The sequence below is a fragment of the Trachurus trachurus genome (genome assembly GCF_905171665.1).
Source record: "Trachurus trachurus genome assembly, chromosome: 3".
Taxonomy (NCBI): Eukaryota; Metazoa; Chordata; class Actinopteri; order Carangiformes; family Carangidae; genus Trachurus; species Trachurus trachurus.
In genome coordinates this window covers 16,877,000-16,903,597 of record NC_139893.1, presented here as the reverse complement: position 1 = coordinate 16,903,597, position 26,598 = coordinate 16,877,000, and the positions used below count along the sequence as shown (strand labels likewise).

General features: G+C 41.0%; 2 protein-coding genes across 2 annotated transcripts in view; one reads left to right on the top strand and one right to left on the bottom strand.

Moving 5' to 3' along the window:
* Nucleotides 1-5,561: 5,561 nt before the first annotated feature.
* ddx28 (DEAD (Asp-Glu-Ala-Asp) box polypeptide 28) lies at nt 5,562-7,667 on the bottom strand. Its single transcript, XM_084001037.1, has 2 exons — nt 7,622-7,667; nt 5,562-7,520 (listed from the first exon to the last, which is right to left on the bottom strand). Exon 2 carries the CDS (start codon nt 7,480-7,482, stop codon nt 5,779-5,781), a length of 1,704 nt encoding a protein of 567 aa, XP_083857163.1. The 5' UTR covers nt 7,483-7,520; nt 7,622-7,667; the 3' UTR covers nt 5,562-5,778.
* A 5,346-nt stretch (nt 7,668-13,013) lies between these two features.
* The window catches only part of nfatc3a (nuclear factor of activated T cells 3a), a 62,040-nt gene continuing 48,455 nt past the window's right edge, over nt 13,014-26,598 (top strand). Inside the window, exon 1 of the mRNA XM_084001024.1 lies at nt 13,014-13,576. Coding sequence (XP_083857150.1) covers nt 13,486-13,576 — 91 coding nt within the window. The 5' untranslated portion in view covers nt 13,014-13,485. The remainder of the gene's footprint in view (nt 13,577-26,598) is intronic.

The window sequence follows — 26,598 nt, the reverse complement described above, 5'->3', positions numbered from 1 at the left end:
TGGCCTTAAAGGTCTTTACGAGCCAGAAGAACATGGCAGTCCCAAAAGGTTTTGGCCTGGTTATTGTTTTTTCCTCTGGTATCTTTAAATCAAATATTTCAGATTAATGTACTGTACTACGGACAATCATTCAAAGATTGATTTTGAATTATGTGGTTTTCTGCATTCAACATGAGTAGAATCAACCATCATTTCCAAAGGAGCCTCTCTCTATGATTCACACTTCTTCTCCTTCCCTGCCACTGATTTCAGCACTACATCACTGAACAGCTACACTATAAAGAGTGTATTTGTTGATCACTCTGCTTTGAGCAGATTAGTTTCAAACTATTAATAGGACAATGGAGCCATAATACATTCTCCAAAAAGGTCAGCGCAGGGGCTAATATAATGAAAAAGCTTTTGATTGCTGCTTTAATGTCAGGAAAGCCAAATAGAGTTTGGTCATTTTAATAAATGATCAGTGCCCAGCGCTGGTGGCGGAGCTGCATACCAAGCAGCAGCAGCAGCAGCAGATAGTAACAGTTAACTATGAGACTTGAGAAAATGACATTTTCACAGAGATGAAACAGAAGCATAACTGATCAGTGCAGAAGAACAGGGGCCTGGCTCATTAGATGAGAGCTGCCATTTTGAAAGGACAGATCTTAACAAAGGGCATCTTGAGGAAAGGCGATGACATTCTCCGTGCCGCAGAAATTTTCTTCACACCTTTATTAACTATAGATTGTTGGGGAAATAAATGGAAGAACTGCCAGCCATTCACACAAGGAAATGCCATCTTAACTGCCAAATGGATCTCAACACACAGCAGTGATGTTAGACATACCTAGAAGGATGTGGAGCAAACAGAGCCCCCCACCCCCCCTGCTCCTGAGGCACTTCACACACACACACAGACAGAGGACCCTGCAGCCTATAAGGTCATGTGTCTTTTTCTGACAAGCCAAGGTCTAGGCAGCTAAAAGGGGGGGAGGGAGGGGGAGTGCGTATGAGTGAGAGAGGAGGCAGCTTCAGGGTGCGATTTACTTTTGCCCATTAAACTGCCAAAGAAAGTCACTTTCACATCAAACATCTCTTGCTTCACCGGTGTCCCCCCCATCTCATATGACCTGTCACATCTGCCTCCTTACAAGCCCCCACACCACACACACACAAAGGGCACTAGCTCATTGAAATTCAATGGCTACTGATTGATCCACACCAATACTCCTCCTAGGCTATGGATTGTGCACAAACTTGGCAGGTGAACACGTGACTACAGAAGTAATTTCCTCGCCATGCAGGAGTAGAGGACAGGACACTGCTGAGGATATCATGAGAGTCCCTTCAGTATTAATGATATCAATAATAACGATGGTGACGGTAACAGCGGGTCTAATAGGCAAAGCATGTGATTGGTGTTAATTGTGAGAACGGCAGGATATCACAGCCTCCTCTCGTCCTTCTGTGAAGGGGTGTGGCAGCGGAGCCGACACAGGCTGCCTGCCATCCTCACAGTAGCCTATGTCTATTAGCTATATAGCCTACACTGTGTTACATAATTAACCAATGACATGTTATCACTATTATTTTCCTCCACGCCGCTCTCCTCATCACCTTGAAGGGTGCAGGTTGGTCGGAGAATGGCAACCACATGCACGCAGCCGTGGAAAACACGCTGGGAAATGACGCCCACGGCTGAAAACATATATGTGCCCCCCCCCTTCTCCACCCTCATCCCCCTCTCCTCCAGTGTAAGCTATATAGGGCTACTGGCTGTGATGTTTAACGGTATAGTGAAGCAACACTGACGATTTAACAGGGCTTCTTGGGCACAGCCACACCACGCTTTTACGCAGGTGGCCGCCGTCTTTTGGAGGTGTGCCTTTCAGACATGGCAACACGTTAAATGAGGAGGGGGGGTGGGGGGCGGAGGAAAAAAAGGGTGGGGGGCGGAGGAAAAAAAAGTTGCAAACAATTGCCTGTGGCTTTAGTGGCAGCTTGACAAGAGGTGGTAACTTAACATGGCGGAGGCTGCCTGGCCGGTGCAACGTTAACTTACGTTACCAGCACCATCCGTGAACTCCTCATGGCTCTTTTGACTCCCTGTCGTCCAAGCACTCAGCTGAATGCTGCGGTTTTCACACAAAAAACACACACTCAAATCCTCCCATCTGTGCAGGGCAGGCGACCCCCTGCAGCACAGCAGCCCACCCCCCCGTGCCTTGGAAAAGTCGCCACCGGAGAGGTCGACGATTAAAGAAAAAGAAAAAGAAAAGGGGGGCTCCACAAGTTTGGTTGAATTCAAATGAGCATCACACAGTCCGTGAACACAACTTATTGCAGCGACCCATTCAAAAAGAGAAGAGGCGAGCAGAGGAACTGAAATGCAGTCACATAGAGGAGAGGCTCCCATCCAGCAAGACTGGGACTCCCTCTCTCTCTCTCTCTCTCTCTCCCTCTCCCTCTCCTCCACACACACACTCACATGTAGCCCTATCTATAGGCTACGCACACTCACGCAGCGTGTGCAGTGGTTTTAATATGCTTTCTCGGAGGGAAGGTCAGACGGATCCCCGTGTCTGCAGCCGGAGAGATGGGCAGCACAATAAGCTGATTACCGAGGTTGTAAACCTACCTCCAGGTCCTCAACTAGGGCATTTCAAGCAAGTCAGCCCCGAGGAGATGCACATCAGCCGACAGTCCCGCTCCTCAGCAGTAAAATATCCTCCGCGTTCAAGGAAATTTCCAAAGGGGCTTGGACAGTGCGTGTGTGAGAGCAGCGGCAGAAGCAGCAGCAGCGGCAGCGGCACCGTGTGAGCGTGTGTGTAAATGAGGAGGTGGGGGTAATCCTACGGTGGGGCAAAGAGGAAATACGTCATTATTAATGGACCACAAGCTTTGTAGTCCACTAATACATCTTCATGTCAACAGGGACTATGGGTGTAAATCAAGTTTTAATTCATATTTATTTCATTTATTAATAATGAGGTTTTCTTAACCCAAATGTGTCATTTTCTCAGAGTTTATTGTTTATTTGTCTTATTAATAGACAATTAGTGGACACCCATGTGTGGCTGATCAGCAACAATCAATAATATTTGGGTTTAGATAGAAAACAAGAGGAGACATCAAGTAGAATCTCCTGTGGCAAGCTCTAACATCATCACCTGCTCAAATATTTGAGAGGAAGTTCAGAAGTGGTCATTGTTTGTTTTAGCCTACTGTAGGCTGCATGGGCAGCAAGGAACAGTCACCTGAAAGCTGCCATATTTATATTTCTCCCTTGCTGGTGCCCCACAATTCCCCAGTTCCCAAAAAAGCCTTAAAGGCATGTTGCAGCAATGTAGCATGAAACTAGAGAGGAGATGAAAGACCCACTGCCTCCTGAGATGTTTTTTTGTTTGTTTGTTTGTTTGTTTGTTTGTTTTGGATATAGTAGCCTAATCTGCTTGGAGTGATGTTTCGGCACTGAAAGGTTGAGGTACGGTAGCTAACTGGTTACAATTACACCTAGGCTACAACATCTGAGAAAAACTTCATGGTCTTGATGATGCCTGAAATTTAACTGCTGATTTTTCCTATTTCACTTCCTGTTGAAGAGACTTCATGTGTCACATCACTCATGAGTAAATTATTCACTGGACAATGATCAGGGTCTCTAGATTTGTGATGTCACAAAAGTGCTTACTTTTTAAATTATTGAACTCAGGGTGCACATAGAAACATAGGCTACATTTCTGCAATTGAGTGTGAAAACAATGTCAAACTCTGCACTTACATAATTCTGCTCAGTGATAACAACCAAGTGAAGCGACTATCAGCAAAGCATCATTTGCATAATTTTAAGTGTAGAGGGAGTGTCTTAATTAGCTTATCTAAACACTACACTGCTCCCAATGTGTAATACAAGCTTTTTGTTATGAATTCAGATTTTCCAAACCTAAGATGAGATAATCTTGATAACCTCACTATGACCTAATCAGGGTTACCTTCTCTGCACCACTTTAAGTTAATATGCAGTATACAAACAATGTATTTTACTATATTCATTCATTATCCATCTATACATCAGCATCCACGTATGTGTCCATAGGAGGCGCGATTGCTGTTGACAATCATCTTCTACTATTTTTTTGTGACGGGTAAACTGATTTCTGTTCTGAAATTGGTGGAGTGGCCCTTTAAGTCTAAGGTCTATCTTAGCTCTAAATAAGATGCGTTTGCGCATGGGGCCCAGCAACTACCTAGAAGTGGGACATTTGAGTATTTAATCATTCCACTTTTGCTGGGGTCAGTTGGGTTAAAGCAGGACAAAAATATAAATTGAGGGATTGGAGCCAGTTGCTCCACATGCTATAAGTGGACACTGAGTCTCTGTTGTCAGGGTACATTTGGGTGAAATGTGAACCTGGGGGAGCAGGGGGCAAAGCCTAAAGATGTTGACCCCAGCTGGAGCAGGACAATCACGGCTAAATTCCAGACATTCTGATGGAAGCCACTTGTTACTGTCAGAGCTGTTAACAGTGTCCCGCCGTCTGCCTCACACTGAGATCCGTCTGCTCCCATAATCTCTACACGCCCACAAGCATTTAAATCACCTGGCATGTCACATGCGTCAACAGCAGATAGAAAAAAAAGTGTCCAAATGACTAGTTTGTTGTTATGTCCCTAATTTACGAAACCTTTTTTTCTTTTCTTTAAAATGTCACCTATTGAACCAGTTCCCATAATATCAGGGTCACAGGAAACTGCATTACCTTTGAAATAAGATCCCACAGATTTGATTCGATCTGGCAAATTTTCATGTTGACACTTTTGTGGTTTCCTTTCAACAAGTGCCAACAGGCATGGAAGACAGGGGGAAATCCTTTCGAGCACAGACCTACAGTACCACATACACAGCCGAGATATCAGGCTGTTCGTGTTCAAGATTAATAATTACCTCTGTAGGCTAATTTGATTATGTTTTTCTCAACTGGAACCGTTAAGGAATCCACTAAAGCTTTCAGAAACTAGCAGGTGGAGTTGGCTATTTAACATCTTTTAGTCACCAAATGAACAGTTACTTGATAAAGAAAAACAAATCTGTGAACATATTTTGACATATCAGCTGTGCAGGTACTTGCCATACCGTAAACTAAAATCAGACAAATGCCACCACCTTGTGGCCAAACACACAGGTTACATATTACTGAAGGATGTTGCTATTAGTTGGAATTGAGGTAAAGATAATTAAAAAAAATTCAAAAGAATTTTAATAGTATAATAATAAAAATATTAATAATATTTAAAACCTGCCTTTACTCGTATCTTTTCAACAGAGCAATGCACTTGTAACATGGTATTTAGATTCAGTAATTTCAGTGTAATTTGCAAATTTTAGAGACACTGGCTGTTGCTTATATTTTCTGCATGCCCCCTCCCCCTACACACACACACAGTATAATGTATATATAAAACAGTTGACCACTTGATTAAACTACACTGGAGGTAAATGACAAAAAGTGAGAAGAATATGCAATACAATTTTACTTTGGTTTGAAAGTATTATCAGACACTGCTTTAGATGCCAGCAAACTTTATACAAACACTCTTCTAAACAATAGATACATTTTTTAAATGGTGGCAAATTACATTGTGTCACATTGCTTCGAGCAATTGAATGCATATCTTGTTCACAATCTGCTGAAAATCTAAGCCATCGTGCAAATTCAGAGTGTGTCACAACACCATTACACACACTGACACATTTCACAGGTAGATTTTCCACTTAAACACATATTCAAAACAGATCTACTCCTCCTGAGGTTCTACTACTTTGGGTTTTGGCTCGCGTATCTCAGACTCCATCCCTGGCAAACTGGTGCGCCTTCGTGCAGCAGTCTCAATCTTCTGCACCAGCTCCACATCCCAGGGATGAGTGACCAAGCTGACGACCTCCCCATCCTCCACACCTCCTGCTCTCCCCACCCTCCCTGCCCTGTGGATGTAGTCTGTGTGTGATTCTGGGAAGTCATAGTTCACAACCAAGCGCACACGCGTCGTGTCCAGGCCACGAGAGGCGATGTCTGTGCAAATCAGCACATCCACCAGGCCCTTCTGGAAGGAGTGGAAGATTCCCGTACGCACAGCGGCAGGCATCTCCCCTTGTAGACGTGCATGCTGGACCCCCATCTCTTCCAGCGAGTACCCCAACCAGTTGACAGTGGAAGACTTGTTGCAGAACACCAGAGCCGCACCACCTTCCTTTTCCTGTTTGAGCCGCTTCAGGGCCTGGTGGAGCTCCAGGATTTTGTCAGCACCCTTAACCTTTAGGAAAGTCTGTTTGACATGCGGCATGAGGAAATGCAGCATCTTACTCTTGATTACGACCATGCTGCCAAGGTCCGTCACCTGGCTGAGCACTTCTCCAACACCACCAGGGAAGGTGGCCCCCACTACCAGCAGCTGGGCTTGGCTGCCAGCGCCCTGTGTTTGCTTGGGATTACTAGAAATGTGTGTGTGGTGCAGGATGTCCTCAAGCATGTCAGAAAAGCTGGGGTCAAACATGGTGTCAGCCTCATCTACAACCAAGAAGCTCAGTTCACCCAAGTCCAAGCAGCGTCTCCGCAGGGCCTTGACCAGAGCGCCTGGCGTAGCCACTAAAATATCTGGAAAATTCGACTTGAAGACCATCTTGATGTTTCCTACCCCTCGCCCACCACCAACAGTCCTTGTCCGCAGGCCAAATGGAGCACACAGGGTCCTGGACACAGCAGCCACTTGCTCAGCCAGCTCTCTGGAGGGCACAAGCACCAAAGTGCGAAGTTTGTTCAAGCCCCCATCGTACATCTGTGGCTCCTTATCAGCCTGCAGTCTGTGCACAATAGGCAGGAGGTAACTGAGGGTTTTCCCACTACCTGTCTCTGCAGCACAAAGAATATTGTGACCTTTCATGACCTTTGGGATGGTCTGCAGCTGCACAGTGGTGGGATGTGTAATGTTGATTCTGTCCAAAGTTTCCACCAGCTCCTTGCAAATATTGAGTTTATCAAAAGTCACTGATGTTTTCTCTTCATCTTTCTGGTTTTCAGTTACACACGGTGCAGCAGTCTTGATGTTGTTGATGGTGAAATAGTCACCGAATGATTTGTTGTGTTTCCATCCTTTTGAGCAGAGATTGGTCTGCTCGAATTTCCCAAGAATGTAGCCGGCAGACTGGTTCAGATCAGGATTTTTGCTCTGGATCAGGACTTTGCCAGCTCTGATGGTGTTGATCTTGTTTTTGCCTCGAGTCTGCTTCACGTTCTCGACTTGCTTCTGCATGTAACGGGGCACACGAATAACCGGGGTCTCCTCTGACTTCGCTGCTGTCTGACATAAACGAGTCTGACTGACAGAAAAATTAACACAACAGCGAGCGGCAAATAGTTTAACAAGCCGAGGACAGTAAATCCTACTTGAGCACAGAGCTCTCGACGCAACCAAAACCAAACAGCCGACCTTCACAGACTGCATTTTGCTGTCTAGCTGGCTCGCCGGCAGCCTGAAGTGGTCTGAAAAAATAAAAATGGAAAATTAACGACTAACCCATGTAGGCAAATCTATTAAGTTAACCGTGACCCTATTTAAGTCGTTTTACATGTCCAAAAAATACCGTAAATCTGTTAGCATCCCGGCTCTCTGCTCAGCATTGTCGCCATGCTTCCGCGACGAGCGTGGATGATGTCAAGTGGGCGGGGAGTGATGACGTGTTCAGAAATACGATCATAAAGATTTATTGTAAGCTACGTTTAATCAGCCAATACAAATATGAATCATAAATGCAAAGCAAACAAACGATATCTAATGTTTATAGAAATACTATAAACAAAAAGTGTAAAAAGAACAAACAAGGAGGATTAATTAATTAATTACACAAATTAAGCACATGTTGGAAAAAGAAACAAAATGTTTAGAAAGTATTTTTCTAAACACAGCATTGATGACTGATCATTACAATGTCATGTGTGTCTTATGGAAAGGGAAGGAGTGTGAGCAGGGCTTTTGTTTCAGAAAATTCACAGATATATCTCACTAATATTACAGGCTACTAGCTAATGCAATTTAATCCAGCCCAGTTATAAGGCAAGGCCTACCTTTTAAGTGGGTTATTGTCCAACATCTGAGTTTGAATTATATTATTGACCGTTTTTGTTTAAACAACTGGCTAATGGACTTAATAGAATTAATAATGATGGAACGTGCAGCCTCAGCACTACAGGATCTGTATAGGGATGGTATATGGACCTTGGACACGCATTAAAAAAAACACTTAAATGTGGGAAATGCACTTCAAGAATGATTGTAAATGATACAGCCAGTATATGAAAATTAATTTTAGTTTTGTAGCTTGAAAGTTGCCTGTAAGTTGACTGTAGTAGTCTGTAATTCCTGGTGAATGCCTTCCTGTAAATTAACTGTAAATTAAAAAATAATAATAATGAAAAGAAATATGATTGACAGACCTTTATTTTGTCGACCACATTTATATTATGCAGTGTCACTGAAGTAACAGAAACACTTGTATGCATAATGAAATACAGCTCAACAGTACTACAGAGGTTCTTGTAATCATCCACATGAACTAAAGGCTTACGAACTAAAAGTCTAAGTAAATTCAAGTTTCAACAGCAAATCAATGAGCCATCATCAGACAAGTGTCCCCCTCTAACCTGACCACAGAGTTGATTTTGGAGGCCTGTACATTGTATGCCTGTTCTAACAGTACTGTTCTAACAGTAAATCAATCAGCTGATCTCTGACCTATGTGAATCAGCACTGCCTGCAGTACAGTAATGTCAGAGATTGTAATAGATCAGAGAGGGGTGAGAAAGAGCACTGTCATTAACACATCAGTGACTGTCAATAACAGTCCACATGACTCTGAGTTCCGGTTCCCCCTCCCCAGAAAAGACTGAGCCCATGACACAGAAATGCATAAAAAGACACTAAATCTGATTATTATCATGGGGGTTAATCGTCCATTCAGTCATGTTGTCTGTGTCCTGTAACTTACTACTAAAAGGCTAAAGACAGGCATAATGTTCATATGCCTGTGCTGGGGTTCACAGGGGGATAATCCAGTGTTGCTGCTTTGTCACTGGAAAGTATAAACCAATAAAAAGGGAACTAATCTCACCAGGCATGCATCCAGAAAGGGTCCAAAGGGGGGCACAAGTTTCTGCAGTTTATCCCCATTCCTCGCCAACTTCATCTGGCTGGGAATGTTTTTATTCATTTACTTTGGTTCACACATTCTTATCTTTGCGTCATATTATTTTCTATAAAAGGACAGGCGCGTTTATGCCTGGCATTAAAAAAAAGAAAAAATCAACTGTCTGCATCAGTGCTGCTGTCACATCTAAAATTGATTGCACATCAGTTACCCTTCCCACGTGCTGAATGAATCAGCTCACTTATTGATTATTCATAGCTTTATCGCTCACTCTTTCAGTAACAGACTCTGTCACATGTTGGACAAAGCAATGCTGTAGCAGCTAGAATCCCCATCAACTGGGGTCTTAGGACCTACAAAGAAAGACAGGATGGGACAGACCACATCAAATACTGATTAATTCCATAAACCTATTTAATGCACTTCTATTTATCATATCACTGCAAATTCAACATTTAAATGGCTCAAATTACCATTGCATCTAAATCCTGACCAATGGGCTTGTGTGTGCATGACAGAAGTTCTCTGCTTCACTTGTACGACTAAGTCAATATTCAGTTCCGCAGACTGAACAAAAGAGGGCAGCATAAATCAACAAGGAAAATTTCAAATCAGTCAAAATTTTTATCAGAGCCGTGATGGCAAGTTTATTCGCTGTCTTTCAAGTTTACGATATTTCTTTAACAGATGAAATAAGAAACAAATGAACTACAGCTTGTGCATTACTTATTTTACAAACAGTAATAGGCATAGTTTCATTTTTCATCTTCCCTTATAATAATACAAGCACTCTTTGTTACTGAATTACCCAAAAAATACAAATGTGTTTTAAGATAAAGAATGAACAAAAATATTTCTCTCTCTACAAACCAGTGTAATTGCCTCACTGAGTCTTTAATTCCTTATCAGCTGACATTCTGATTCAACGCTGTGTGCAATTTGATATTCGCTGACATTTAGTGAAGGATGCACGTGTTGCCAAGGTGCTGCGTTGCATTTCTGCACTGTGTGCAAACCCCAATCCTTGAAAGAGTGACACCTCTCAAACAGGACCAGTGTGGGGGCAGATGCTGTTTTTTTTTCTCTTCATAACTTTCTTTACAAGAACATAATATCACAAACCACATCTACAGCCTCCCACACAATTCGTTTTCTTTATCTTCTCCCTTCAAAGGTCATCTGCGAAGATAAGAGATGCAGGTACTCTGAATTAGACTCGGGTGGGTCTGGAGACACAAGTGTTGCACAGGAGAAAGTTCAGTCGAGTCATGTGATTACCACATAATATTATCATGATCGCCGAAGTATTCATTTTTAGTCAGAATATTGTTAGGACAAAGGTTAAATTCACAGTTGGTAAATTGAGAGTAATTTAAAAACATCATCCTCCTGTCCTCCTTTCTTTTTTAAGCACATGTAAAAAAGTATATGGCACTATAATCCATGAAAAAGTCAAATCTTTAACACACTCTTACCATTTTTAAGGAACATTTTTGATTCAACAATTTAACTTCACTTTCATTCTTATTTTGTGTTTTTTTGATTAATTATTGGCTCCAATGTGTTACAACAGGACAAGAATCACAGCTCATGAGGATATTCATATATTCTATATTTGTTTTGCTTCTCTTTTATATTTTTAATCATTCTCTTACTGGTTCTAAAGAGTCCAGACTGGAATTTGTTTGGTACTTACCTATAGGTCGGTAGAAAAAATTACTTATTTGTCAAAAATTCATGCAATATTCCTTAAAGGCAGCTTGCTGTTTAACATTTTAACACAAATGATAATATTCATTGATTACTTATTGTTACTATTGTAATCAAGTAAATATGTACTTGTTAAAGTAGAACATTTTTGCATCTGTTTTACAAGTTGTAATAAAACATCTGAGTAACAGAATATTTTAACGTGTGTTGGTAATCAGACTGTTGCACGTCTGTGTAGAGTCTGAAGGGACATGATTCCATTAAACTGCATGAGGTTTAGAGTGGAAACTGTAACTGTATTTTACCATACACCGTTGAGAAGAACAAATAACTGCTGAGCCTATAACTAACCTGTTGCTTCAGATGATGGCACATAAGTCAAAAAGGGTTAAACCTTGCACTTTTGCTTGGAAATAAAGACCACAGGAAATGTGATATTGATGCTTTGAGATGCATTTGTGAGCTGAGCGCTTCTCTGTACGCCCACATGCATCGAGCATAGACTATGTCTGTGTGGCTGTGTCAGAAAAATAAGAGGGTGTTGTCTGCTGATGCAATTTGTCTTGAGGATGAAGTGATTTTACATCAAATTGTTCACTTGTTTTTTTTTTCAGGAGTATGATCATTTATAGTTTCCCCATGGCAGTTTGCATGTGAAGCCTCAATAGAGAAGAGCACAAAGTTTATTTTGATTTTTACTCAAAGGTTATATTAAGCTTGCTTCTGTTTTGATCATAAAAGCCATAGGTGGGGTGAATTGTAGCAGTAATGCACATAATAAAAACATAAGATAACCTTTATAACTCTTATCAGTGTTGTAAAAACCTTTGATGAAACATTAAAAACTTTTCCTGATCGTGGCAGATATTCTTGGTCTGCCACAGTCTATGCAAGTTTGTGTCTGTGTGTGCATGTGTAGTACAGCCAATAATGGCATTCGCTAAGGTTTTGTCTCCTTTCTTCTTTACCCACAGCAAATGTCAATAGAAATAAAATGAGATGTGTGCATAAAATTATTGTAAGTTTGGACTAACAATAACTATTTTCTGGATATTGTGAAGAAGTTAGGCAATACATTTAGAGTGCATCAACCTCGGTGTTGCTTACCCAATAAAGATTAACCTGAGGAGATTGGTGGGTGGGACAGAGACACAGAGGTTAAAGGGAGGGGAACAGCCCATGTACAGTGGGGCTTATTATTGCTCTATTCTCATCACTGATTAATAATTAATCATTTACATTTAACAAAGAGTGTATTTTAAATGCAAGCGTGAGTGCGCTTAGCTCTTTGACCTGTCATAAAGGTCAAAATATGTTCATCTTTTCAGCCATTAGTGATGATCAAAATCTATGTGTTGCGTCCTGGGAAAGAAAATAAGAGTGAGAAACACCTGCCAGGGATAAAAGTGGCAAATGATTAAAGGTATTAAAATCATTATGCTTTTTGAACACAATATCTTCCTATAGGCCTACGCTCGTGTCATCTGTTTAATCAACCCAAAAAGCTGTGGTCAAGATGTCTCCTCTCCCCTATAGCTCCATTAAAGAGCATAAATTGGGTGATTACAGATCATTGGGCGTCTGTGCTGCCGACAGGCTCCAGGGATCTAAAGGTAAAAAGTGCATCGTGTCATCCTACTTACCAGTCCTGGTTTGGACTGGAGGCACAGAGAGAGGGCAGGCGCAATCGGATGTAATCTAATGGTGGTAGGAAGAGACTGGAGGACCAATTAAATGGAGAAAATTGGCTGTAAAACCTAGCTGTTGTTAGGTCAAAAGGGTTGTTACAGGAAATATCGAATGTTTGTACATTTTGGTTTACAAAAACAACTTCATCACACAGGACTGAATCAAACATTCAACATAGTCAATTTTGTTGATGTTGTTGTTGTTGCTGTTTCTCACAAATGTCGCCCATTACAAAGCATGCATCACCTTCAAAAGCAATGCACTTGAGGCTCATAGCTTTGTAAAGCACTGATAAACTGTTTATTAACTGGGGAGCAGCGCGTGTGCGTGTGTGCGCGTGCCCTGTGTTGTGTTGTGTCTGCTGACGTCACCGGTGGAACTGCCTTGTCACGCGGGGTTAGTAAAAGTTGGGATAGAGAGAGAGGGAGGGAGAGATAGATAGAGCGAGAGAGAGAGAGAAAGCGAATGAGAGAGATAGAGAGAGAGAGAAGGGGGGAACGGGACAGTTGTAGGGGTAATTCATCGGCTTTTATAGCAAACATTAAACTAGAGAGCACTTCTTTGTTGTTGACCAGGTCGGGAAGAGAGAGAGAAACAGCGCGATAAGGAGAGGCAGAGGCGGCAGCGACTTTCTCTGAAGTTGAAGCCAGAATTTCGGTCGTTAACTGCCGGAGGAAGCGGAGCCAACTACCCGTATTTTGGATTAGTCAAACGAGGGAAGAGAGACGGGGGGCGGGGGGGACACAGGTCCGTGTATGGCCAAAAGCTTAAAACACTTAAATGAACTAAAAGTTGAAGTTCGGCGTCGTGGCAGTCGGTAAATGTTGTGGCTTTTTAAGAGAGCGTAAACTGCTCCAGCGGTCGACGGTCGAGTGGCGGGGTAAAAACCCGAGCTGTCAAACCCGATGACTACTGCAAACTGCCCCGGGAATGAGGAGCTGGACTTCAGACTGATCTTCGGAGAGGACGGGCAGCAGCAGCCGCTAGGCCCCGCAGGTCAGTGTGTGTCTGTGCCCCGGTCCTATGTGTCACACAGTGTGTGCACTTACTGGTAATGAACTTACAGTAAGGCACAATGAGATTTAACCAAAGTTACTCACTTAGCTGGTGTTGCCCTTAACTTAAACCGACAGCTTTCAACCGCAGTCTCGCCAATATGTGCAGTCAGAAAGAGGAAAAAGAGGAACCGACCCAAGCAATTTCTGTTTTGAGAAATTGAGACTTTATTAAAACCTCACGCGTCTTTTCTGTCGTGGTGGCCCGAGACCATGTCCACACAACACCAGCTGTCATTAGCTTCACATGCTAACGAGCTAGCACAAGTGTCGTTCTTTAGCCTATTTCTTTCTGGTCGTGCGAATTAAGTTAAAACTTGTGTGTGTATCTCCTACAATTTGTCCAACAAATAACGTATCAACGGCGCCTGACTGTGGCGACATTTATGGTTGATACGGTATGGTTGAGAGAAAGGAAACAGTTTGAATGCCACTTAATGTGTCATTTTACTGGAAACATGGTCTGTACTGTAAATATTAATTAAATAATTAACTAACTAACTAAAATGAAATGAATTGAATTTAGCAGAATGTGTGAAATATTATATAATGTATTATATAGCCTATTTTTTTTTACACTCAAAAATATTAATGTTAGTTGTCAGTTACCCCTATCCACAGTAACAAGAAATTATATTTAATCACAGCTTGATCAGTTTAGATTAAAAGATAAAAATAAAAACTATAATCTAAAAAGTAAAAACTACATGTTGCAATTAAAAGTATTAACTAAAAGCATTAAAAGTAAAGTATTAGAACTGAGAGTTTCTAATTTTTATCTTGAAGGTGGATATCACCATAATGCATCCAAACACTAACTACATTGACAGACTGTAGGAGAGGACGTACGGTGAGGTAGTCTTCTGCATTGTCCCTAAGGCTTAGTGGACCTGATGTGTAGGAGCAAAAAGTTTTGAAGTAAGCTCCATCTACTGTGAATTTGACACTAGTTTTGCACGTTTCAAATTGAGCTTTTCCAAAAGCTACATACTTTGCAGATTAAGGTGTGCACCATGATAAATGAATGTTTTGGTCCTAGATGAGGAACTTTGCCATCCCACTGCAATCCTGCAGAGATGAAAATGCCTTTTTAGAGGGCTACTTGGAAACCAAAATAACAGGAGAGAAGAAGTGAATGTCACAGATTATGCATTGCTTGGGCTTATTGATTAATGACGCAATATAGACTATACAGCTGTATTAGAATAGCAATGGGTATAAAATAGATCATAATTGGTAGAATTAGATATGAATATAAAAAATAAACTTCTTTGATACAGCAGATAGTTTGGGGAAACAGTTTAACTGTTTTGCAATTAGCTTATGTACATTGCAGGTTTCAGGACAGAAATTAAAATGTGTCGAAATATATTGAAAATGTTTGATATATGGACAAATCTACTAGTTCAGGTAAATATATGTATTTTATTCATGTGTGATGTCTAGCCAAATGCAAAATGGTATAGCACATATGTAATATGACCGACTGGGGCACATTGGATATTAATTTGTTGTCGCTTGTGATGGCAGAGTGCCAGAGCAGATTCCAATGAGTAATCAATATGCAAAAAGTGAGAAGTAGGCTACATGTTACATGTAACATGATGTTTGCAGATGTTCAGTAGAAATCATTTGTGCTCATTCATTAGATGATTGCAGACACTTAAAAATAAGTGAAATGTGAATCCGTACAGGTAGGCTACTCCTGAAGACTGTCTTCAGATGCCTGCATGTCAATCACAGACAAACAGACCTCTAGTACCAGACTCATGAAATGAATAATACTAGAAATGGCTGAACACAACATCTTAGTACTGTAATTACAGTGAGAGATAGAAGCTGTTGCCTTTTTGTTTTTGTTTATTTCATGCAGTTAAAATGTTGGGAAGGGTCCTTTCGACACTTTATACAGCAGAAAGGATGAGTGAGTTAAAATATAAAAGATATCATGAGCCTAATTTGAACCCACAAAATAGCGCATGTGTGGCATTTGCCTTGGCCTGTTACTCCATACTAAGTTCAGCTTCTTCATTTGTTTCTGTCTTTGGGCTTAAACCACTGGAACCAGTGAATTCTTTGGCTGTGTCCTTTTCATGAAACTCTGGCAAAGCAATGGCTCCATGAAGGTTTGGCTTGTGCAATCTTAAATCAATTTTTCCTTCGATTAAAAAAGAAGTTTGATTTGGAGATGGGGCGAGGGGAAAAACTGCAGTTGGAATAAGCGTAGGAATAAAAGCACCACTGTGCAAGTGGTTTTAATCTGGTCCGGACTGTATAACTTGGCCCAAAAGGGGGGTGCCTGTCCAAATTAATAACTGGAGTGTAATATGGGATCACACAACCAGAGTAACAGGGAGTTGCTCACTCTTACGTTGGTCTCCTTCTCTGAGGGCAAGACTCAAGTCAGGACTTGTTTTTGTAACAACCTGGAGGAACACTACTGTGAATATCCGACAGGTTTCTGCTCCCCTGAGCTTCTTATTTTTACATGTTGCATGAAATGGGCTGTGATCAAGATCAGTGCAACAGTTTTTTTGTTTTGTTTTTAAATGTTTGATTCAATTATTATTAAACAAGAGGTAACTTCTCCTAAAAATAGCAATGAAACAACAATGCCACATTTTCTCTCTTTTAACAACCTGAAGTCACAACAATGCCCTTCATTTTTAAAAGGATATTGTTAGAGGAGCTGATTACTCATGTTTATGACAAATCTCCCGTATATCTTTGTTGGGTTTTTTTTTTTTTTTAATCTTAATCTTTAATTGAACTGACTGTTTGAGGTTGGCTTCCTTTCAACTTTTGTCCTGAGTTCAACCCTCTTTCATCTGTGTGTCTTTGTTTGCATATTTAACTGTGATTAAAAACATCTTTGTCATAGAATAACCTCCCAGTCCTGTTTGTCTGGGGGCATGTGTTCCCTTCTCTCCCTGCATGTTTTCTTGTCCTGAAACAGTCACTTGTTTGAGGTTAAATATTCCACTGCTCTGTTAAAAACCAATGCGCATATGCACATATTTCAAGGGGTTTCCCTTGTTATGTATTTTGTCAGCTGAAAAGAAGAATTAATCCCAATGTTAGCTTAATCAGAAAAGTAGACAGGGTTTTCGTGATTCACTAAAGGGAAGGACAAAGATTTTGTGCTATTACACTTCTTTGATAATTGACATATGGGATTCTTGGTTAGTTGTTAAATGTTACATAAAAAAAAAACACTGGAACATTAACATCGTGGTATTTCCTTCAAACAACAGGTGAGCAGTACTTGGCAGCAGTTGGCCTAAAATTTGGATGAACGTAACACTCCCTGTGGTGACAGGAAATGTAACGTTTTAGGATTTGATGCTCCTCTAGCCACTTGACCACACCTACTTCAATCATGGTCAGAAAATGCTTCCAAACCTGATGATAGTGGAAAATGAACAAGAGTTTTCATTTACGGACATGGCTCTGGTGGCACGGCAAAATTGTTATAACTCTGTTGCGTTGTTTCAAAATTTGTCCCAATTGTAGTCAGAACTGCTTAGCAGCTTCACAATGATTCATGGTGAAAATAGCAGCATGGAGAGTTTTGATGGTTTGTCATGAAACAGGAAATTGCAATAAATATAATATACTTTGTACAATCTGCATCAAACTTTATGTGATTGATGACAGGTCCAGACTGAGGACATCTGAATATTACCAGACAATGTATCCATACAACCTTGACTAATAATAATCATTTCAGTTGTATGACGTTTTCATGGTCTAGTCAGTTGATAAACAGCTTGTTGGCTGTATCAAGTTGTGTTTTTGCAGCATGCCGGACGTTGGCAATACCTGCATAATGCTAGCTGTTTTAATATTTAGATTAACATTAGGGGCTCTAATTTCGTGGCGCAGCGCAACGCGGCCGGCGCAGTGGTAATTTCGTCCGGCACAGCACTGGCGCAGCAAATTTGCTAATTTGGTAGACCGAGGCACGCCGAGATGGGTGTGGCGGCACAGCAGGGGGAGGCGTCGACTGATTCAGCTTGGTGCAGTGACAATTTCGTGCCAAAAAGCCGCGCAGAGAGTGTGCAGAAAGCCCGCCAGCTCCAACCTGGTCTACTGATTTCATTCCCGTAATGGTACTTGTTTATGTTGTGATCTGTGCACATGGGTTTAAATATAGGTTACTTTATTAATGGAAAAGGTGTGTGTGTTTTTTTGTTGTGTTTTTTTTTACACTGGGTAGTTCTCAGTATGTCAGAGCAAATCTGGGTAACAATATCAGTAATCTCCTCTCAGACTACTTTTGCATCATCTGCCCGTGGAGGTCTGTTCGCGTGACCATATATTCCTGGACCTCCCAGACCAAGATCAGTTTCCTCCTGGGAGAAGTTTGGCCGTCTCACTGCTGCCTCCTTCTTCCACGTTGAAATGAAACTTGCACTGCGCCTCGCCCGCGGCACATTTAAAGGCGAGGAGAGGAGATCATTTGATTGGTGAAGAACGGACTCGGCTGTGTTAAACCCACTCTCTTCCCTCTTTGCCACTTGTGTGGGTGGGAGGGAAGGAGGCGGGATTGTGCCGCGCCATGCACGAAAATTGCAAACTGCGCCTGGACACACTCCGTTGGCGTGGTGCAGGCGAGGCGCAGGGCAGGTCCGCCGCGCCTGCACCTGGTCTACGAAATTAGAGCCCTAAGACTGAGCAAGTAACTATGACTCAAGACTAGGGAGAAAGCAACATGTTGTGAAATTATGGAGTATTTCATAGCACAGGGGCTTTCAATGAGGGGTTTGTTGCTGTCTGGGGTTCAAGGTCATGCGATGGTTGGTGATTTTTCAAATTGTTTTCAACCGTTATTCTTTGTGAAAGAAACCTGGCAACACGTACAGTACCGAACCTCTAGTTCAATGAAAATGTTGATCAGCTTAACTTGCACGGCTCACCAGTCACAAGAGGCACAGTGAGCGAATATATGAAGGTACATGTGAATAAAGTGTAACTTTATTTACCTGCCAAAATGTCATGTTAGATCTAACCTTAGCGAATTCAGTTTAACTTCATGTATCTTCGGCTGACTGGCTTTACTGGCTAACATAACATAGCAAGTCATTCCTGCTGCGATCTCGCCTTTCCGTTTGAGATCAACTCACCTCTTTTTATTTTTTTTGTCACAGCATAGAATTATCACTGTTGTTTTTTTAACGTTCATTCTGGTGTGAATGAATGAAGGATTCTCATTATTGTCTACGCGAGCTTGGCCATAAAACAAATCTGCTTTTATTTTGGTCTTTCTATTGACTTTGATTTTATCCATGCCGCCTCAACAACTGTGTTGGTAAAATGCAATTGAACGGTGCCATTCATCACAGTCCTACTAACTTAAAGCATTGTCTTTATTCTCACAATGGCATTCATAAATGTAATGGCTATTGAGAGCAGGATGTGCTTTTCTTAAATGTTTTACTTATTTAGTTAGTAGAAGGGTAATTTAAAAAAACATTGATAAAGCTATTATTGTATAATTCTGTGATGTTCACCTCCAAAACCAGAAGGATAAAATTATTTAATTGTACCCCTCAACTCACAGAAAAGTTAAGTTGAAAGAACATGTCTTTTCAGAAACCATGTCTGAGTTACCCTGGTTAATCCACATGCCCCATTGTTAAAAGTTTTCATCTGAGCTATACCTTCACTAGAAAATAGTTCAGTGAAAAATGGTCTGTTGAGCTCTGTTTATCATCCTAAGTATATGGGACTTTTTCCAAGTTGCTGGTGCTTGCAAAACAACATTAAATGTCTTTGACATTTTGTATTATTTTATGCAACAGAACAAGTTCAGAAATTGTCAAGGCAGTTGTTACATTTTTTTGATGTTTTATAGATGATAAGATTCAATGACTAATATAAAATATTAACCAGTAAAAAATAATTGCAAGTTGCATTCATATTATATTTATTGGACTCAGCTAGGGTTAGAGGGCGTATATTTTCTATATATATATATATCTGTGCAGATCAATCAGAAATTTTCTGTGTGATTGGAAAAAATACATTGTGATTTGTGTGAACTGACGAATAAAGTGACTCAAATAATAGCTATTAAGATTTTATATCTATTTTAAAATGAAAAGGCATGAAAGTATAAAGTATATAAAGTACACACGTATATAGATAGATTCAATTGATGATAAATGTTATATTTCACATTAAAGATTCATACATCAAATTCTCTTAATAGTGCAATATTTTCTTCTGTACTTTTTAAGATATGTTGTTGCAAGCTGTTAAAAAAAAAAAACGGCTCGGTGGCTCACTACGATTTACATGTAGATTAACATGGTCAGGGAAAACCGTGATGTGTTAAGAAGTATAGGTTGTGTTTTGAGTAACTTGCAGCCGTCACTCCCAGACCTTTTCACTTTGTAGCGTATAACTAACTCATTATGAAACAAACTGCACAGAAAGTCGCAGCGCAGACATTCTGTTTGATGGTTTCGCTCGCTACGGAGAGTATCCTCACATTTCCTTTCATCTATTGTATCAAAAAGCGTAAGGCTGTTATTACATACTAATTATAGAGCATATTTCCCTTCACTGTTTTTCAATCTAGTTTCATACATGGATCGATCAATCCATCTCACATGTGTTACAATTTGGATATTTGGTCTTATTCTCAAGTACCACTAACCTCATTTGGGGACCAGTGTCTAATGTGAAGTGACTGTGAGTGGTTGAAATAGGTATTGGTGAGTATTGGGTTGTGCAGGTCACGAGCAGTGCCCTCATTGGGTTTTAGAAGTGGTATGAGGCAGGAGGGTAGAAGTGCCCTTTATGGGTGGCAGAGTAGTAGATCCATAGCGGAGGTTACTGGCTCTCTGCCCAGACATGCCATGTGGGGTTCAGATGGCAGGAGCGAATGAAAGGAAAAGGGGGCACACCGCTCTCTAGCTGCTGGTAAGGGGAACATGAACAGCGTTTTTGTTGATCTGCTCACCTTGTCAGGACATATCTCGGTTAATTTTTGCTTTTATATTCCACATACATTAACTATTTTGTCTCATCTCTGAAAGATGTTTTTTTTGCCGTTTGCTGGTTTCTGTCATACTGAGCAGTGCAGACATGCCAACAGGACGACTGCTGCTTTTCTCAGGATATGAAAGAGACCACCAGTGACATCAGAAAGACTGATCTAGGCTAATGAAATCTCCAGATGCCAGCAGTCACCACAGCCATTTAGTCACTAGACAGGTTTGATTTTTGTCCGTTAATGTGCTGTGACATTTCTTGTACCTGTAGGGTCGACGTTGTCATTCTTTTATATGAATATATGTGTCAAGGCACATTTTTGTCATAATGAAATGATCAAACTGCGAGCAGCCAGTGGAGAAAGCTGTTTTGCCCTTGTCTGTCTTGTTGTCACTGCTTTGCTTCTGTGAACCAAGAGCACGATCCTCTCAGTCCTTGTCGTGGGAAAGACTGAAAGACTGAAATTACATCGCTCTCATGGTGGACTATTTTGAGCTCCCAAAGAGAGTGGCAGAGGGCAGACGGCAGGTTCTAGTGACTCGTTCGTACTTAGAGCAGGAGAACCCCTCTCGCCCCGGCACGTCTGCAGCCTTCTACTTTTTACTGCTGAAGCGCTTTGTGATCGTAACGAGGAGAGGAGTGGAAGAATGTTGTGTGCCACATCGCCAGGTGAGTGTGTTGGCACTCCCAGACTCCAGCCAGGTGTGTTTTGCGTGCACATGTGTTTGTGTGTGTGTTTGTCTAGACTTTTAGGTTAAGGGGTGGGAGCAAGAACTCAGAGAAACAGCTGTCATTAGAGCACAGGCTGTTCTAAAATCTGTTAGGAATTATGTAAAACCTTCCCCTAAAATGACAACAGAAGACTGACAGAAACATACTGGAAGCTGGTTTAGTAAGAGATGTCCACTCTAAAGACTGATGACTTCTAACATGGTATTGCTGATAACATTTCATGTTGTATGATCTGCACTTGACTGCTACTTTGTTGATGTCCACTTTTCCGATGTATTTATTCATAGTTCTTAGTTATAATCTTTTTTGTTAATGTAATTGTGAATCTTGTTAATATTGAACATATCTTAAGCATAACGATGTTGATGATTGTTATTATGTTGTAGCTATTATGACATCTTCAACACAACATATTTATAATAACCAGGTCAATAGGAAATACACAATGCCAAAAAACAACACAAACAAACATACCAATGAAGCTTTTGAAGTCATTTTTAAGGGCGAAAGAAGACTGAAGTATAAAGAAATTTCCATACAGAGTTTGTTGAACTTCTTCAGATTCCCATTCAGATTAAAAACTGTATGTTGGAGAGAGAGTGTATGCTCTACAACTTCTTATTTCTATGAAAATGTAAGAGAGGTCAAAGGTCAGACAGTCATGCATGAGGTCCACATGTGTGGCTAGATCACCATGTGTGTGCCCCCTAACCTTACTGAACTGAAGGGGTCTCAGCACCCACTGTGATGAATGAGACGTTTGTTTCCCGGGGCGAGGCATGAGTAACTATGTGTGGCATCTGTCTAGTTTAAATTTAGTGTAACTGAAGCTACCGCTGGCTGCGCTGTATCAACATGTCAGAGGCTGCATTACACCAGAGAGAAAGCTGTTGAACTCCTGCATCTAGTTCCACTTTTTTCTTTCTCTGTGTGGTCCCCTTTTACTATGAGGCGTGGCTTGCTACACGGGGATTAGTTTGCTTTGAATCCTATTTTATTTTAGGCTACCCATTTAAAACTGTACTTTAGTCCGGCTAATGCTTGGTATTGGCACCTCTGCAGTTTTTTCGCGTCCCACTCCTAGTATATGTCCAAAGATTGCATGTGACATATTCTAAAAAGACTTGAGAGGTAGTGATTGTTGCAGTTGTTGCATTGTATCTTCCATTTATTTGAGAACAATAGCACTGGGATTTAGACGGGTTAAGGTCACAATAATGTCTTTAAAAGACTTCCAACAGTCACCTTTAAACTTGTGATGTCCCAGTCAGACTGTTGGAGGGGGTGATGGTGCACATTCCCATTGGAGACCATGTGGTTGAGTGGACTCTACTATGGGTCACAACTGGAATGTGGACCATGTGGACCTGCCACTGACAGCTAGGTGAAAAGGGCAATACACACCAATTGTGGGTAGAGGTTTTAACCATTGAACCATAACCTTAACTGTTCATCTGTTTATACACATAATGCTCAAAACAGTCAAACACAAATCGGGTTTCTGTGGTAAAGATTTTGTTGTCATGACTTTTCTTGACTTGTAGCTATAAAAGAGACACCAAGAAGGGGTTTTCCTATAGGGTTGCTCTGTACATATATCTCTTGAATTTATTTTTTTTCACAGGGGAAATTGGTGTCTTCCTGTTTTCTCCTTGATTATTTCCTGCCAGATTTTTGTGTTGTTTTGTGTTAGGCCGATTAAAATCAAGATAAAGAGTAACAGGACTGCTACAAGGTTCTCCCCCAAGCAGAGCAGATGGATCTTTACTTTAGGACACGGCCTTTCTCTTTATTACCTCAGTATGTCCTCTTCATCTATTTCACTACAGCACAGAGGAGGAGGGAAGAGGTTATGCTTGTACAGTTTTGTATTTAATCTGTGTGAAGATGGGTCAAGGCCATGAGGTTGCCGTATAAATACACCATATACTTCGTTGATTCTAAGACATAGCAAGATTATGATTTGCAAGTAACTTGGTCTTGGATGCAGGATATTTGCTGACAACTTTGTGCATGTCTTACCTGACCATATACTGTGGTTTATTCCTCAGTCTTGGTCTCTTTGCTCTATATTCTCTCTAACACACTGTTTCTATTTCTCTCACACATAAAGGCAGACAAAAGCTCAGTCCCCCCCACCCCACCCCACCCCTCTCTCCTGGCTGACTTTTTCAGGCACATGCACAGTCAGCCCTGACAGATTGTTTGAATGTCACCCCTGCTAGCAGTAGCCTCTGATGTTATCTGCTCTGGGTTATTGCAGGCCATCAAGCTGCCTCTGTTCGCCTTGGAGGCCAATCTTCTAATGCACTCTAGCTCTCCTGCTCCACTGAAAACGAATGCAGAGCATTCAGAAAGTGTCCAGACCCCTTCACTTATTCCTCAATTTGCTTTGTTGCATGCAGCATTATGCTTAGCTCAAAAATCTCTTACCAAGTTACCCTTAATACCGCATGCTGTAGACGTGAAAGTATAGTTGTAAAAGTTTCTAAGCACAAAACGAAAAACCAAAACATTGCATCGATTGAATATGATTTTGGTTGACCTTCGAGAAAATTCTCCCTCACTCAAAGTGACAGTGAGGTTCTTGGTCATCTCTCTTACCCAGGAACTTCTCTGAGCTTGCTCTGTGGCCAGCTCCAGGAAGATTCCTCCTTGATCCAGACTTGTTCATTTAGGATTTATGGAGACCACTGTTCTCTTGGGAACTTTTGATGCAGCATTTTTTTTGGGGTGGGTGGGGGGGTAACCCCTGATCTGTGTTCTAACATCATCCGGTCTTTGAGCTGTGCAAGCAGTTCCTTCCTCTTCTTAGCTTAGTCTTTGCTCTCTGATAGACATCATTAGCCATGAGACAGGTGAGTGCATTTTCGAATTCTGCCCATTTAATTGAGCTCAGCACAGGTGGACTAGAAACATCTTAAAGATGACCAAGGTTGGAGTATTCACTGAGATGCACACACACAAAAGTCTTTGGTTACATGCAGCTAGTCTGTTCCTAGATGTATGTATTTGAGGTATATGGTGCTACAGCTGAAAAGACTATTTTTTCTTCAGTTGATTTATATGCTTTTTTCTGTTGTATCTATATTGTGAACTAGGTTATGTGTTATATCTACAAGTAATACACTTTGTCCTTGGTTTTGCAATGTAAAAAAGAAATGGACAAAAAAAACAATGTCCCAACATAAATTTAGCTGTCTTTAGTTCTGATTCAGGAAACCAGGTTTCTTGACTAAATGACATTTCAAAAACAGGTTACTGCAAAAAGCAGACACTAACCCAGTTTCCTTAGTGTACACAAACACACACACAGAGATACAACAAAGATTATACCTTTTATTGGACCAGTAAATGTCAGACATGTCAGTGAGTGCAGTGTACAGATTCAATAGCAACCATTAAATAATTTAGGCACACTGGTTTTAATCTTTGTTTGAGTAAGCTCTTGATATGGTTGAAAGCTTTGTTGTCCTTGCTGATGTGGTTGTTTGGTTTTTCTTATACCAGTCCAACATGTCTGCCATTTGCTGTCATGGCAGGAGGAACACCCACCTCATGTCGCTTTCTTTTTTTGTGGGGTTCCCCAGAGGACTGTCATGGGTCTGCTTCTGTTTTCTATTCATATGCGCCTTGTAAGGCGTATAATCCAAAAACACATCACAGAGTTTCATTTCTGTCAACATTCAGCTGGTGAAACCATATGTGACTAGACTGACACATGCTGCTTTATCTGTCCTTAAGTACTGGACGTTTCTACTGATGCAATGATTAAAATTCAGCAATCGTAATTTAATTACTCGTCCAACTTCCTGAAAAATGTACCTTTGTTATTTAATACTTGCCCTCACAAGAACTGTTTGACCTACATTTTAAGCTATCATCTCTTTTTAGGATTCCTTCTCTTCATAATTTGAAGGATTGTGTATTGAGCTCTGGGAGCTGCGAACACATGGATGACCTGCATGGCAAGACTGTACTTGAACACATCTTGCCTAGACAGTGAGGCAGGACTGAAGCTGCAGCTTGTGTAGACAAAGTTTAAGGTTGAGTGATGTTTTGGTGCCGAGACCTCTCAGTGCTGGTGTTTATGTTTATTTATTTGATATGGACATCACAAATACATTAAGACTGTTCCAGTGGACAGACCAGATGCTTTGCTTGAGTGTGTTTAGCACAAGTGCTAATTTTCAACACCAGTCCATAGGCGGCTAATCTAAAAATATGGTATTCTGGTATTCTGGGTCTAAGGATCTCAGGGATTCACAATCAGGGTCATCTTTCAAATGTCATTGAGACATTTAATAGGCATTTTAACTTATCATATTTGGTATTCATTTTCTGTGTTCTGTTTGATTTATTTTAATTCCACAATTTTTAATGTTAAATGTAAATGTTAACATTGCAGTTTGAAATGTTTCACAAGTTTGATTTAAATAAAGATTATTTTTACAATATATATGTACTAACCTTCCCTGATATATTTTCAGAGTACCAAATTATTAGGTCCTAAAGGCAATTAGGAATGTGTTTGAAAGCAATCTTCGTGCGTTGGTGGGTATTTAGTTCAGGTGGTTACTTGGCACTCCGTGTTTATCCCATAATGTTATCTCGGCATGAGATTGTTAATTAGGAGCTTAATTTAGCTGCCGGCATATGTTAACATTGGCTTAGGCTGCCATTGTTAAGCCTCTGCTGGCTGGTGAGTCTGCTGTGACGGCACAGGAAGGCTTTTTGATGTAACCCTAACATAACATTACAAGATAAGACAATAACAAGGCTCTGCAGATGCAAGGTTGAACTGAGATGCATACATCAGGATTCTGTTGTAGGCTATCCTCTCTGTATGGATGCCCTTTGGACAGATGTAGCCAGCCTTATTCTATGACTGAGATTTCGCTCTTTCTCACACTCACTGAATTTGACATGTGCACAGACTGAGCCACCTTCACATTCAGGGATCACCAGTAGGTTTGGCACAAATTCAGTCAATAGTTTAGAGACACAGGTGTAGGCCAACCCTTACAATACGTGTGTGCATGTGCGTCACAGACTCTGTGTTTAGAAATGTGGGCACCAAGCCAGCCGCAGAGTTCTTGGAAAACCCAGGGGGAAGGATTTAAATTTGCTTTTGTGAACTCTGCGGGGGATCACTGGAAATATCTTTATGAACCTAAATGTTAGACCCTAAATTATTTTTTTTCTTTTCTAAAAAGGTTTTGGAGTCAT